Source organism: Phoxinus phoxinus (genome assembly GCF_949152265.1).
Source record: "Phoxinus phoxinus genome assembly, chromosome: 20".
NCBI lineage: Eukaryota > Metazoa > Chordata > Actinopteri > Cypriniformes > Leuciscidae > Phoxinus > Phoxinus phoxinus.
This window is the reverse complement of record NC_136895.1, coordinates 20,072,396-20,087,740: the sequence shown is the minus strand read 5'-3', so window position 1 is coordinate 20,087,740 and position 15,345 is coordinate 20,072,396. Positions and strand designations below refer to the sequence as shown.

General features: G+C 37.8%; 2 protein-coding genes across 4 annotated transcripts in view; one reads left to right on the top strand and one right to left on the bottom strand.

Annotated features, from left to right (window-relative positions):
* The window catches only part of tmem163b (transmembrane protein 163b), a 29,384-nt gene extending 29,181 nt beyond the window's left edge, over positions 1–203 (bottom strand). Inside the window, exon 1 of one of the 2 annotated variants that reach the window (XM_079593983.1) lies at positions 56–203. The gene's annotated coding sequence lies outside the window, so the exon portion shown is untranslated. The remainder of the gene's footprint in view (positions 1–55) is intronic. The other variant, XM_079593984.1, reaches the window with a different exon arrangement.
* A 746-nt stretch (positions 204–949) lies between these two features.
* Positions 950–13,640, top strand: ccnt2b (cyclin T2b). Of its 2 annotated transcripts, XM_079593789.1 has the most exons (10): positions 950–1,187; positions 1,818–1,899; positions 2,080–2,208; positions 6,491–6,551; positions 6,635–6,697; positions 7,335–7,380; positions 10,816–10,979; positions 11,169–11,239; positions 11,375–11,951; positions 13,303–13,640. In XM_079593789.1, the coding sequence occupies exons 1-10, from the start codon at positions 1,027–1,029 to the stop codon at positions 13,314–13,316; spliced, it is 1,368 nt and encodes a 455-aa protein (XP_079449915.1). In that variant the 5' UTR covers positions 950–1,026; the 3' UTR covers positions 13,317–13,640. The 2 variants fall into 2 exon arrangements, with proteins under 2 accessions (XP_079449915.1, XP_079449914.1); XM_079593788.1 differs by lacking the exon at positions 13,303–13,640 and having other exon boundaries at positions 11,375–12,439.
* The last annotated feature ends 1,705 nt before the right edge of the window (positions 13,641–15,345 follow it).

Sequence of the window (15,345 nt, the reverse complement as noted above, 5' to 3'; positions counted from 1 at the left end):
AAGCAACAAGAGCGAGCACAATTAACAATGGAAGGCGAGGAGGAGATATACACACGTGTAAGTTGATAAGTTGATTTATCCGTGTTTTAATCCGTTCATAGAGATTTAGATGGATGCCGAGGCTTTTTAGGTCGGGTAGAATCTGTGATCTCTGACCTAGTTTGTTTGCTGGCTTCCATCGCTAAAATACGCTGTTTCCCGCCAACTGGCAACCTGTTTTGGCAACTTGAGGTAAATAGGCAGTGGGCGGAGTGGAGTCACACAGACCCCCCCAAAAAAACAGACATTCCAACACAGAACGCACATTTCAAAGAAAGAAAAAACTGTCTGTAACATTATTTTTCAGAGAAAAAAGTATGTGAACAAGCATGTTTCATAAATCTCTCCAAACATATTATGGTAATTTTATACTCTACAGTTAAAAAGTTACATATACCACATTATTATTATTTAAACATTAGGTTAGTGTGCATCTTGAAATAAAACAGGCACTGACTTGTTTTTTCCCCCAATGATATGTCACAAGTTGCTTTCGGTTAAAACAGCTCAAACATGCATTTTAGTCTGGGACTAGGATAGATTTTTTATTTTTTATTTTTTGACGCATAAAAAGTATTCTCGTCGCTTGATAAACTTGAAGTTGAGCCACTGTAGTCACTTGGACTATTTTAACGATGTCTTTACTAACTTTTTTGGGCTGGCAGATTTCAATTATAGCAGCCAATGAATGAGTGAGACAGCTCTCATATTTCATCAAAAATATCTTCATTTGTGTTCCGAAGATGAACGAAAGTCTTACGGGGTTTGGAACAACATGAGGTTGAGTAATTAATTACTGACAGAATATTCATTTTTGAACGAACTAACTATATTGTCTGTGAAACCGGAGTTGTCGATCCCCATCTTGAATGTTACGCTTAATATGTCACGTACCGCCTCCATCCAGCTCGTGTCGCTGCAGCGCTCACCCTCGCGCCCATTGACGTCACGGTGATGTAGAGCGCAGTGCGGGCGGAAGCGGGTGGGATGATGGCGGCGGTGCAGCGGGGCTCCAGCAAATGGCTCTTTACCCGAGAACAGTTCGAAAACACGCCGTCCCGCCGCTGCGGAGTCGAGCCCGACCGCGAGCTCTCATACCGACAGCAAGCCGCCAACCTAATTCAGGATATGGGACAGCGGTTAAACGTGTATCCTTCACTAAAACAGCAGCGCTGTGACAGAGTTAGCCGTTAGCATATTAGCACGCTGCCGCTTTTGATCAAGTGAAAAATGTGCCGGCTAAAATACGATGTTTTACGCGTTAAAATTCACACAAAACACCTTATTTTTTTACAGTTCGCGTTTTAAATGCATAATAAAGTGTATTTTGGGGTATAACATGAGTTAGTGTGTGAAGCAGACGTGTGTGGGTGACAGGAAGGTGATTCAGTGTCTTTATGCTTGATCTAAACCGTATTTCTGGATTACTATTATTTTTACCTAATTTAATCAGATTTTTATTCTTATATTAAGATTGTTTGGTGTATTTTATGAGTTTAAGAGTGATTGAGACTTAACTATGTAAAGGCTAAACAAGATCTGTTTTCATTGCGTGTTGTCTTATATAAACATGCTATTTAATGTACTTTCCCTTTTAAAATAGTTTATTATTAAGCTTTTTCACATTTATTAGTGTAAATTGGCACTATGGTCTGTTTTAGTTTGGTTTTGAGTGATCGTTCTGAAAGTTATTATTTATTAGTATAAAATTGTTCTATATTATATTGCATAAAGTAGGTTATTTTGCAGTGTTTTTCTTCCTTGATGAAACTGTGCAGATCCCAGCTTACAATCAACACATCAATCGTCTATATGCACCGATTTTACATGCTTAATTCCTTTACGAAATTCCATAGAAATGTGAGTATGCTTTTTTTATTGATTGATTTGATCACTCTAAATAAATAAATAAATAAATATATATTTTTTAGGATTTCACAGGAATTTAAATGGCAGCACTGGTGCTATACGTAACCTGATTGTTCATAGATATTTGTCATATTTTGAAAGGTGCATTAATTCTTTGCTCTCTTCCATCAGATCATCTCTCCCACCGCTCTGTTTCTGGCTGCTAAAGTGGAGGAGCAACCCAGGAAACTTGAACATGTTATTAAAGTAGCACATGCTTGCCTGAACCCTCAAGACCCTCCGCTGGACACCAAGAGCAATGTGAGTGAGAGGCTTGTGGGTAATGTAGTTTCTCGCTTTACTTTATTCTAGGCCTGGGCGATATGGCCCAAAAAAAAAATAGAAATTTAAACCGTTAAATTTAGCGTAGATTCACTCCTGACAGCAAAGTGGAAATATTTGCATGAGTTTCTAACATTTACAGATGTAGAATATCCCTGTGAAATATGGCTCTAGTGTGACTGTCTGTTTATGCTCAGCATGACATGAAAGAATATTTGCGCGCTAATTTGGATGCGCACACACAAATCACGAGTACCAAACAGAGAGAGACGCAGGTACTTTCCAGTCTACGTGCGCTTCAATTTTTAAATAGGCAAGGCTTAAAAACACAAATTATAGTTTCTTGGGAAGTTACCAATGTGGGCCAGTATGTGAAATGATGGTGATTTGCAGATTGAAAAGCCTTTTTGTTCATGGCACAATGTTTCTCAGCACAGTTTTATCTAGCTTTCTAACTAGTCTAAATCTCTGAGATATTCAGGTTCTTCGCTGAATTCAAGCACTTCTCACTGGATTTCACAGCGCTGTTTAGTGGTCGCTTGACAGTAAATGTATCTGCTATATTAAGCTCACGCTGCCGTTTAAACTTTGGGCCGAACGGATGGTCCGTGTCACGCGGTTTCGTTCAGCTTTTGCCGCTTAAACCTTATAGTGTTGTCTAGGGCTGTCACTTTTGAGAAAAATCTCATTCGAACGGATATCAAATACCAAGCTATGTATTCGAATATCTAAATACCAAAACTATTCCATTTACACCTGGTCACATAGGCCTAAATGTGTTTTTGCAAAATGGATATAAATCCGATCTTCAATTGACCGTTCGCAAAAGCCACGCCCCTTAGTTATTGTTACTACGCCCGTCAAACAATTGAGAACCAGACACATGGCTGGGTTGAGCTCCATACATTAAGTGATTGGTTTTGGAGTAATGCAGCAGACATATCCTCCAGGGCACGATAGAAAGTATAGACAGAATAGCGCACGGGAGCACATGACAAAACAGTTTTGTAAAATTATATATCAATCATTTTTATTTGATCATATATCATTTTACAAAACTGTTTTGCGCATGTGCTCCCCCGCGCGCTATTTCAGTCACAACACTGCAATCAGAGGACGCGCTGAAACCATCAACTCTTGATGCTGTTCTCTTCATTCATAACTCGTAGCCGACTAAGGATATATTTGTGTAAATAGTTGTGCAACTGCGCCAATTTTGAAGTTTAATGTTTGAGTTCCAGAGGAATTTGTGACTGTGTACCTGTTCAACCACATCAAAGTTTAGTAAGTCCGTGCTTTTTCTATTTTTTTTCTCGTTTGCTGACTGATGAGGGGGCCGCAGTGCCGTAGTGAAACGGTGTTTGTACATGTAGCCTATTTTTTAATAATAGTTGCAAGCAATCATAAAATACAGCAAGTTTTAAGCCCGTGCAGACCTCACTGCCATAGGCGCATCGTTTCACTATCTTGCTGAAATCGGAATGTTTGACGGAGGTCCTTCTCCTTAGTTACAGTTGCTGAGCTAGGATTGGATGAGAACCGTTCGAGGGCGGGGTTTTGCGAACGGTCAATTCCCGCGCTATGTGTAATTTAATGTCACCGAAAGCAACATATATGACATATGAGCTGCATTTTATTAGGGCTGTAATCTCCCAGTCGATTAGTCGATTGTTGGTCGATACGTTCTGGCTCGACCAAAATTCTGATTGGTCGATTTTTTGGCGCGTTCATTTCATTAGTTTTGCCGCGTTCATTTCATCCGTTTTCCCGCGTTCGTTTCATCAGTTTTGCCGCGATTGTTTCATAAGGTGGAAAGCACTAATTGCTAATGGGGGTGTTTTCAGAGCACCCCTGTTTCACAGGTAACAGTCTGTCTTCAGAACACCCCCCTTGTTTTCACTTCTTTTGGATTAGCCCAACCCACCGGAGAAGAGAGACAGATAGAAGAAAGTAGGCTACTAGAAGGTTTGCTGAATATTATTTATTTAATTGTGAGAGCGTTTAATTCATAGTCAGTCCTCTTCTACCATGTCAACAAAGACATCGGCAGTGTAGCAGCATTTTTTTTTTTTTATAGAAAACGGGAAATTTATGATTGTAGCCTAATGCGCAATGCGCTGTGCCACTGTTTGTATTAGTTTTGAGCCTATGCTTTATTTTCAGTTATGCACTTTATTTCGTTTTTGCTCTTGATCTGGTTTGTTTAATAAATATTATGTTTTTATTAAAATGGACGTGCCTTTTGTGTTTAAGAGTAAAGCTTTAAGTTAATAGTCTATTCGTGTCTCAGCCGCGAAGCCGCGCTCCTGTGTTCAGCCTCACTCTGCGAGCTGCTGCGAGCTGTCAGTTATTATAATACATATGATAAAAACAATTGTCTAAATTATGTTGCATATTCCTCAAAAGTTCTTGTGATGATATCACTAGTTGACAACAGTACTATTTTCGGAAATCATAGGCTATGATATTGCGCAGACATGTGATCCAACGCTGTCAGAGCCGACAGATCGAGTGTCAGACTCATTTCAGTGCAAAATAATTAGGTCAAAAACGATTTAATATACTGCAAATAGCCTACTATTTTTTATGTTTATTTATAATTCATTTAGGCGGACAACAAGGCTACCAAGTACTGCGCACAGTGCGCAGCTAATTAATTTAACTTTTTTTTTTCCTAACGTCATTTTTAGTCGATTTTTAGTCGAAAATTTCAGGACTTCAGTCGACCAAGATTTCCTTTGGTTGATTACAGCCCTACATTTTATTGATCATCAGCTAACATTTCAAAATCAAAGACTGCAATAAGAGAGAGTGGCAGCCCTGGTAAGATAATTTATTTTCTTTACTTTTAATGAAGATTATTATTATTGTGTGTTAAGCGTCTGCGACTTACTTTCACTTTGATTTGCGATAGTTTGCACGTTGGCTTGACGCTTGATGAATAGATCATCTGCGTTGATGCATGTTGCAGTGCGCCGTCATATCTGACTATAACATACGTAACAAGCGTAATACGCTTTCAAAATAAATAAAATAATTTTAAAATAAAATAAATAAATAATAATAAATAAATAAATTATTTATTTAAAATAAATAATTTTAAATAAAAAACAAACGGTCTAATCATAGACTGTAAAAAAATGCGCTACACATGGCACTTTAAAAACCAGATAGTTTAGTTGTAGTTCGATTGCGGATATTTCACTTCATGTTCGAATGCATATTCGAATATCGAATAAAAAGTGACAGCCCTAGTGTTGTCACAATACTGGAATTTCCAACTTCTATACGATAACTTGACAAATATTTGAGACCACGAGGAAAACTGCCATATTAACCACACACAGATAAGTGATCTAATATTTTTTTTATAATTTGGGTAATTTTGTTGTAATAGCTTGCACGGCACAGGCAGGCTTTATTTGAATAGTTATACATTTACATCAAGAACAAATAGAATACAATAGAATAAAGAGACAAATGAAATAAACATGGCTTTAAGTTTTTCAGGTGGGTCTAACAGTAGTATTCAGGTATGACATACTACAGAAATTACTCAAATGTAAAATGACACTGGATACTAGTCTTCATTGTAGAAATTAAATACAGATTAATGCTTACATTTAAAGTTATTCAGTCAAGAGCAGCGAGTGATTTTCTGTCTTGTTCTTTGATTAACATCAGCAGGTTTATTAGGCTGCTGTCACTTTAAGAGCTTAAGCACAGATCCAATGTACTGTTACACAACATGCGTTTTTTCTATTTACGTTCCAAAACTGTCTGTATTTACCTGAATACTTGCCAAGACGGGCATTTTGACATAGTTTAGTATGTATTTGACCGTTTAAGTGCAATAAGCCACGGAAAAGTAGTCAATTTGTTACTCGCGAGCTGTTTGACAGGCAGCTTTATGAGAGATCAGTGGTGCATGCGCTTTTGGTGTGGTACTGTGGGAATGAGTAAAATTATGCGCAGTACAAGCACTATTTAACCGGAGCATGAGAAGTGAGTGAGAGGAGGCGGGTGTGTCAATCTGTAAATTCGATTTTGACAACACTTAAACATTATTTCGAACTTGTTATATTTTGATAAATTATTTCGCAATAATTATCATTCGCCTTTTATCACCCAGCCCTATAATACATTATACAAAATGATGTAAATTGCACTGGTATGAATGTTAAATGGTGTATATTATTTGGTTGGTTTTTGATGTTTTGCCATCATCATAAACACTGAGCTGTGATTGTGTTGAATGCAGATGTACCTCCAGCAGGCCCAAGAGCTGGTGCTGTTGGAAACCATAGTGCTGCAGACACTCGGTAAGTGGGCATCTGTTAATGAAAGTGTCTTTGTGCCTGATGCTGAACACATGAGTCCCATCTAACCGGTGGTTTTGTTTCAGGGTTTGAGATAACTATAGAGCATCCACACACAGATGTGGTGAGATGTTCCCAGCTAGTGCGAGGTAGATGCTTCCAGTCTTTCTTCATCTCTTTCTCTTTTCTTTTTACTGGCTCACTTATTGAAACTCACAACTTCGTTCTGCCTTTTTGGCTTTGCGTTGATGTACGATGATGCTGTTAGTTGGGCTTTTATTCTTTATTATTCTTTATTTATTATTTTTTAGAAGTGCTGTATGGGAACCCCAAAATGTGCATTACGTTTTTATTTTAGTTCATTGAATTTAAATGTTTTTTTTATTTATTCTGTAAGATAATGCATAAACTACAGTGGAAGGATATTTACTCAATATATTCCTAAAAAAGTTATTTGACCTCACCTTTAGACCAAGTCATTTTACATTTAAACTACATATTGCCATTTTAAAATAATTAAACATTTAAAATGTTTTACTGTAGAAGAGACTTCTTTCAAAAACATAAAGCTTTCCGACCAAAAAACTTTTGAATTATAGTTTTATATTATAATATAAATGTTTTATTATGCCTATACTCTTCAGATACCTTTTTGTTGGACTGAATTAAATGTAATGGTGCATGCGGTAATTGTGAGTTTAGAAAGGCAAAACATAGTTGAAGAGTCACTGTGAACATTTGACTGGATTGTATCTGACGGGACGTCTTTTCTGTCTTTCTCCTCAGCGAGCAAGGACTTGGCCCAGACCTCCTATTTCATGGCTACCAACAGGTTGTTACCCTGACCCCTATTTGTTGCACTGCCATGGCACCCTATGACTTCCTATTAGGCAGGGTTCTCCTTCATGTGTCCAACGCTCTCTCGCGCCTGGGCGAAGCCATTGTCTGCCCAGCCCGGCGCAGTGCGGTGTAATGTACGGAGGGCTTGCTGTTGGCACAGAAGGTTGAATACACAGCCTGGAGTGTAGAGGTGCTAATAGAGATATCTTGATTGAGTGCATAGGTCAATAACTCAATTGGTAGCCTGAATATCAGCTCAGAGTTCAAAGGTGTAAACTTAGAGATTGTCACGGTAAGTAACCAATGACCGCTTTTCTTTTTCATGTTTATTTTTTGCTCGAAGCTGTATTATTATTATTTTAAAACTAATTGTATATATCTTAAATATAAAAAAATAAGCTTACATATTCTATTTTTATTCAGGATGATACATCACAATACCTACTTAACAGTATTTTTAAAAGATTTTTTATGCACATTTTGACATATTGATGAATTTATAGAATAATTCTGCTTAAAAGTAATTTAGAATTGATCTACAAATACATATTTATTTAATTTATTTATGTTTTGTGAACTTTTTCGTTACAATATGTCTTGTTGGTTTTAAGCACCGGTAATGAATTCACTTTAAAACTTAATTTCTCCTGTATTGTAATTACTTCCAATGCTTTTTGTCCTTTATAGCAACTTAATTTAGGGAAGATCCCTATTGCACTCTAGCTACATCCGTCACACTATTATTTTAATTTCAAATTTTTCAAAAGCTAATTTTTCGTTGGACAAAGACGCCTTCTCACTGTGTCGGAAGGCCTAAGCGTAGAGAAAGATGCGTTATTAAATGTAATGTCATCTTTCATGCCAAATTCTTACATTTGATCAATAAATTCAATTATAATAAGGTTCTATAGGGCTGTTCCAATCAAATTAAATTGATCAATTAATATGTAATCAATAAATGTTTTGAGATTAACCGTCACCCCCCTTTTTGAGAATAGACGTGAAAATGCACTATCCAGACTTTAATGTTTGTAATTCAAGATTGCTTTGGAATATACACTTATGTTTGGGCTTGTTTTAAAGGCACTCAGCTTTTTTATACTTTCATTTCACTTCAGCAATAATCTGCTATGTCAGTATAAATTTACTATAAATCAAATGTACTGTTCTAAAAGCTTTTTATTTTATATCATTATTTTTATATCTATATTTTACAAAAATAATTTACTATAAAATCAAAGCCATTTATCTAACCAAGTTGTGTTCCAAATTTGGTGATATCAACTTTCCAAAGTTGATATCACAGAATAGAAGTTTCTGAGATTTATAGGTGCTGTACCCAAAATAGCCACCATTGGTTTTTTTAATGCATTCCCCTGTAACAAATTAATACATTTCTGTCAAAATATCACTTCTATCACAAAATAGGGACCTTGAGACTCAGACCTTTCCGACAATGTGTTTTATCAAGATCAGAATAGGTTTTGATTATAAACTAGCTAAAATAAATGTTGTAATATGAAACCTGACAACGTCCACTAGGGGAGGAGCCCATTAAAATGATTTTAAGTACGCTTTCTATGGTAACGCATCCAATTTTTAACAGGTTGAATTTTGAGTTCGTAAGCTTTCGAATGATACATTTATGATAATATCATATGTGATACACAAAAAAGGCAATAAAAAGAGTTGTAAAAAATACAATTATTCTTTTAAACTAAACCACCAGTAGGTGGCGGCAAGTCACTTAATGAGTGAGTCATGAATCATTCTTTCAACCAACGCTGAATCGTTCAGTAAAAAAACACAGCTGAGTGTTGCTTTGAGAATCGCAATAGTTCTACTTTGATCTTTGTTTGGAACAAAAACAGTAAATATTGTGTCTAAAATGTAAGTAACTTAATGTGAACTACTTGTTTATTGAACTAAAAGCAATCGTGATAATCGGCAATATCTGGCAAAACGGGCCATCTTGGTCGTGTAATGTTACTTAACTATATGATATATGTTATGAATAAATAAAAAATCAACATTTAGAATTTTTACCTAAGTATGTTTCTTCTGAGTTTCTTTGTGTGCCGTTACACTCATTTATTTCGATTACTCCATGAAAGTCTTTCACAAAGAGCCTCAGCGAGCCTTTGTTACCAGAAATACACTCCATTATCATGCCTCCCTAGTTATTTTTTGTCACTGAAGTTTTAATCAGACTATTTGTCAGGTCGGGCAATAAAAAAACCCCCCACTTGTCCCGGACAAGCGTTAATGTTGAGCCCTGTGAGTCTTTAGCCATTTTTAAGAAACTGTTAAAGACGCATCTTTTCCGCCTTTTTAAAAAAAATAAACTTGCTGTGTGTACTGTGCTAGACCATCTGGGACTACTCACAGCTCTTGCATATTGTTGGTTTAACTGCATCTAATTTTCTCATTTGTAAGTCGCTTCAGATAAAAGCGTCTGCTAAATGATTGAAAGTAAATCTGACTAAAAGATAATTTCAAGCCAGTCAGGTGACTTTGAGCTGATTTGGTCATTAAAGCAAGAAGTTGAGTTGCTTTGGCGTTGCTGGCATCTTGGTCTACCAGTTGAGTGTTGTGCATTTGATGCCACACTAAGTTAATGAAGTAAAATTTTTGTTGACTGAATCTGTTTCATGCATTACATACATTTTGTTTTACAGCTGACCAGACAAACTGCATTCTAGCAAACATGCATCCAACTGGACTATGATCACCTTTGACATGAAATAATCCTGATTATTATGATGAACTAAGAATGAAAATGAACCGAAGGAGTTTATTGAATTAGGTTCCTAGGGCCCCATCACACCTGACGTGTTTTTCAGGTTCGAAAACGCGAGGCGCACAGCACTGGCCAATCACACAGAACGGGCAGTGCGCTGCATTTTTTAGGTTGCTAGGCAACCACCGAAACAGCTGTCCTGCCAGTCAAGTAAACCTCAAATTAGCTTTTTATTAACTTTATTTACTTTCTTTTAACATTGTGGTAGTTACGGTCCGTGAAGTCGTTAGCTCTTGGTAACCCGCGAGAGCACCACAAGTTTATCCTCCATCGCACTCTCCTAGCATTCAAAGCAACTGTAGCTTTCATCACTACAACGGAAAGCCCGCCTCTCCGTTCATTCGATTGGACAGTGGGGAAAAACGCGATGACGTCGGGCGCTTTTTCCACTCGGAGTTGATTTTTCAACTTCAAAAACGCGAGGCGCAGCAGGCGGTAAAACGCGAGGCGCCTGGGGCGCATAAAAAGCTCGCAGAACGCTCACTGCCATAGGAAAACAATTGAAAAGGCGCCTCTCACTGCAAAAAATGCGTCAGGTGTGATCGGGGCCTAAGGAAGCATTTCTCATGTCCTCTGTTTGTAATGTTTGTTTTCTGTGTCTCTTCTCTTTTCTTCTCTCTCTTGCAGTCTGCACCTGACCACCTTCTGCCTGCAGCATAAACCCACAGTGGTGGCGTGTGTCTGTATTCACCTGGCCTGCAAGTGGTCCAACTGGGAGATTCCCGTTTCTTCAGATGGGAAACACTGGTGGGAATATGTGGACCGGGCCGTGACTCTGCAGTTGCTTGACGGTCAGTCAAACACAACTTGGCTTAGGAGATACTTAACTAGTATTTTAACAATTGTTGTTTAAGTTATTTATATATATATATATATATATATATATATGAATACAAATATGTATATATTTACAAATTGGAAAATAATTGCTGCGTTTAGCATTGGTTTTTATATATTAAGTTTGTCTCTTGATTTTGTAGACCTGACTCACGAGTTTCTACAGATCCTGGAAAAAACACCAAGCAGATTAAAAAGAATCCGAAACTGGCGGGTATGTACCAATACTCAGCTAAGCCAGAAACCTACAGCTACAAACCGACAATATAACAAATCAGTACAGATTTTTGATTGCAAATGGTTAAGTATTGTACAGATTAAGCTTTATCTATTTTTGTTCTCGTTTTAGGCCACGCAAGCTGCCAAGAAACCAAAACTCGATAGCCAATCAATAGACAGTTCCTTCCTGAGCCAGGAAACCTCATTGATGGGAAGCATGTGTGACATCAAACTGGGCATGTATTCAGAACCATCCACCTCTTTCCCATTGGACGGGGCATCAATGTCACTCAACGGCCTGTCGGACTTGCAGAGTTCCGCTTTCAGCTTTCCTGCACAGATTTCCCAGAGTGCCGATCCTTTTCTTGCGCTCCAGGGGGCGCCGACAAGCAAACACGGACATGGCTCGGCAGCTCTCGCCCCTCAGAAACTCACTCTAGAGAAATACCGTGAAAAACATGCAGCCGAATTAGAGCATCGGCGCAGACACGAAGAGGAGGAAAGCGACCAGCATCGAAAGCACGGACATTTGTCGTCCGAACCGTCTACGTCAATCAGGGTGAAGTATTCCCAACAGCAGGTACAAGAGCGAGCGACGAAGAGCGGGTCGCTCAAACGACGCCACCCTTCCTCGTCGGAGAACGGTTCCTCTAGTCAAGAAGAGCTGAAAATGAAGATCAAGGTTTCGTCAGAAAGTAGCGGCAGTGGTAAGAGCCGTCACAGCCCGCGCTCCAGCCGCGAGAAACATCGCGAACATTCGTCGCACAAAGCACCGAGACACGACTCCTCACACTCACACGGTAGCCACCACCACCATCACCACCATTCATCCAAATCTCACAGATCTTCCAAGAGCCACTCCTCCTCTGCCTCCGTCTCTGCCAATCAACCGATAGGCCACGCCCATTTGGCGAAGATTGACAGGAGGCTGGGGGAGGGGCAGAGCTCTGAGCCTAATGCTGCTTTAATAAATAACGGTCCACACATGGATTATGAAGACACTTTTAATATGCTTGATTCCCTATTAAATGCGCACAACTTCTAAACTAGCGAAAAAAATCTAACATTTTACATAAAACCTCAAAAAAAAAACGTGCGATTTTCATTCTTGAGCTAATTTTATGCAAGAATCACTCGTCCGTTACATGTCATAGTCTCTCTTTGATTAAATCATGTTTTATCACTGAATTTAAAGGAAAAAAACTACAAATGAAGGTTGTAATGGCGTTTTAGTGTAAACGTGTAAACGACAATTGTGAATTTTACGATTTTAAAACTTTCTTAGAGTCGTAGAGCTTGCTAAAGAGAGATTGCAAGATGCCTCTGGCAATTTTAAGTTGTTTTAGTTGGAAAAACGCGATGTGATGTGAAAATGTATATGTTCTTACTTCATGCTTGATTCACGATGGTCGTTTTGTTTTTCGTTAATCAAAGGGATGAAAATAGAAATGTGTGACTGTTTACAAAAGGAAGGTGCAGATATCTGTTCACTGTTATTTGTATCGCTATATCCATGTATATATATATTTCACGAATGCTCAGGTTTGGAGGTTATTAAAGGTGAGAAACGTCAGTCGAAACATAACTTCGAAAATTATAGCTGAAATTTCACAAAAATGCCTGTACACAGATTCCATTATAATGCTTTCCATATATTGTAAATTTAATGTACTGTAAAGTTATCTATTATGTTATTCTCTGTTAGAAAGCTGACCCGATGACATCATCGTGCCCAGGGCTGTTGTCTAATAATTTTGAAGACGTTTTGCTTGAAATTCCTTTTTTTTTTTTTTTTTACCCTTTACAGTAGTGGAAAGCAAAATGCCTTTCGGCAAGAAAGTTTTTTTTTTTTTTACCAGATTTGAACGGTCAAGAGCGCATCCCACATTTCTCCGCTGATCGGTTCATTGCGGTGTACGTCGAGCCTTAAAACTGTACGATAGAGATTTTAGCTGCCTGTGTGTATCGGTCCCATTTTCTATGATCCCAGTATTTAAGATTTGATTTCTGTTCCCGTCTTCTCCCCTCACTGGCTGCTGCTTCTGATTGGTTAACAAGTGGGCTGCCATTGAAATCAACCAACTGTCAACTTCACGTTCTCTGTCCGATGCCCTTAAAACAGCTTTGGGACCGTTTTGAAGGATTTTGATGAGGATAAAGAGGAGACTTTTGCTCTAGATGTGGCCTAGACTCCTGTTGTGCTGTTATAACCTCCTTTCACCAGATACCAAAGGTTTGTGCCTCAGTGTTTGCCCACCGTTGGAACTGTATGAAACTTAGGTTTCCATCTTTTTATTTTATTTTACTTGGAATGCCACAGTTCTTATTATAGTATTAGATATGAGTCTGTATGGATGATGTTTTGGATCGTCTAATAAACATCCAAGAAAATTGCATATCAAAATGTGTTGTCTTTTTTTATTTATTTAAGTTAAATTAAATTCTAAAAAATGTATTAATGTTTTTTTTATTTTTTTATTGGTGTTTGAGTAGGCCAGTATTGTTGATAATAGGCAAGGTAAGTTTATTTATATAGCACATTTCATACACTGGCAAATGAACGTGCTTCACAGAAAGGAATCATTTTGTGTCAGTTAATGCTTGACCAAAGCTTATGTTGATCTCTTATAATCACTATGATTACTAATTTTGTATTAAACTGCAGTGTGATTACATAATTGGAAAAAAATATAGAACATTTAAAATAACCTGAAATAAAAAAAACTGCAGGTTTTTGTTGGTGCACGAACATATGCCTACACAGCTCACTTCGAACAGCGTTTTGAAGATCAGCATATCTGCTGTAAGATTGCAGTCCCAGTAAAACAGCTCTGTTAAATCATGATGTCATATCCTGCCAGCTTTCCTTGTCCCAAAGCACAGACGAAGCTCAAAACTGACATGTTTAAACTGCAGTATAAGCATACAGGCTTTTGCTGATATTTGCTGACAAGTGATCAGTAGGTCAATTGCTTTTTATTTTGCGCACTGCACATTTTGGCAAATGTAGTAGCTCGTTGTTGTTTTTTTGGAAGAAAATTTCAGAAAACATGCATACTACACAAATAGGGATTTGAAATACCCAATGTGTTGAATTCAGCCTCAGTTGCCAGTAGAACAAGTGCAGTTCCTCTCCTGACCACCAGATGGAGATCTTGAGTCACGTGTCTCCTGCATCCAGTGGTTCAGATATATGTGGCCCGCAGGTACGCTGATCTAACTACCACAGACATCAAAAACGACCTGGTTCCCCATGAGACGCAGACTGGTTTATGAAGAATGTCACTTTTTTTAATGTTCAGTCCTTTGAATGTGGCAAGCAGATATTTTGTAATAAACCAGGTGTTTTGACGCACACTATCTCCTGTTAGCATGCACCCTATCTGCTTCTAACCTCAAAATGCAATTTCATCATCTTACACACTTATAACTCACTCCTCCTGTAGGGCAAGCGTTGACTGTCTGCTTAAAAAACCCAAATACGCTAAACTGTTAGCTTATAAGTGGTCAGTTATAATTGGAGAATGCTGACCGCTAGCTAATAGAATTTTAGCCTCTATAAATTGATTGGATTATAAAAGTTAGCATAACATATTATTACTAGCTAATATAATCTGCCCCACCAACACAGCCTTGATTAGCAGAAAAGTAGTTTCAGAGGCGGTTTTTGTTACAAAAACATTCAGACTCTTCCTGACGCTAACATTGACTGGATTGTGAAAAAAGTTAGCATAAAATATTATTAGCTAATTAATCTGACCCACCAAGTTTGGGTCAGAGTAGTTTCAGAGGCGGTGAATGTTGTTAGGCAAACATTTTGACGTAGTAAAATTCTGATTTTATTCTGATTGGCTCTCAATGTTCTGATCGTTCGTCACCTGGAAATAAAATTTGCTCTGAAAGTGATTCCATCAATATCGTTTTCCCCTTGTCGTTAACGTTATAGTTGTGGTATTCCATATTCTCGTAGAAATAGAACGATTTTTAAAAGTGTTTAGTTTGGTGTGAGCAGCCCTTTAGTTTATGCGAGGCTAATGCTAATGAACTTCTAATCTAAATGTTGACAGAATTAACTTAGCAGATATGCACATTCAGAAGTTT

Excerpts from the sequence above, each read along its gene's own strand:
- ccnt2b (XM_079593788.1), top strand. The coding sequence starts at position 1,027 with ATGATGGCGGCGGTGCAGCGGGGCTCCAGCAAATGGCTCTTTACCCGA. Across the intron at positions 2,209-6,490 it reads CGCTGGACACCAAGAGCAAT|ATGTACCTCCAGCAGGCCCA; the intron begins GTGAGTGAGAGG and ends TGTTGAATGCAG. Across the intron at positions 6,698-7,334 it reads ATGTTCCCAGCTAGTGCGAG|CGAGCAAGGACTTGGCCCAG; the intron begins GTAGATGCTTCC and ends CTTTCTCCTCAG.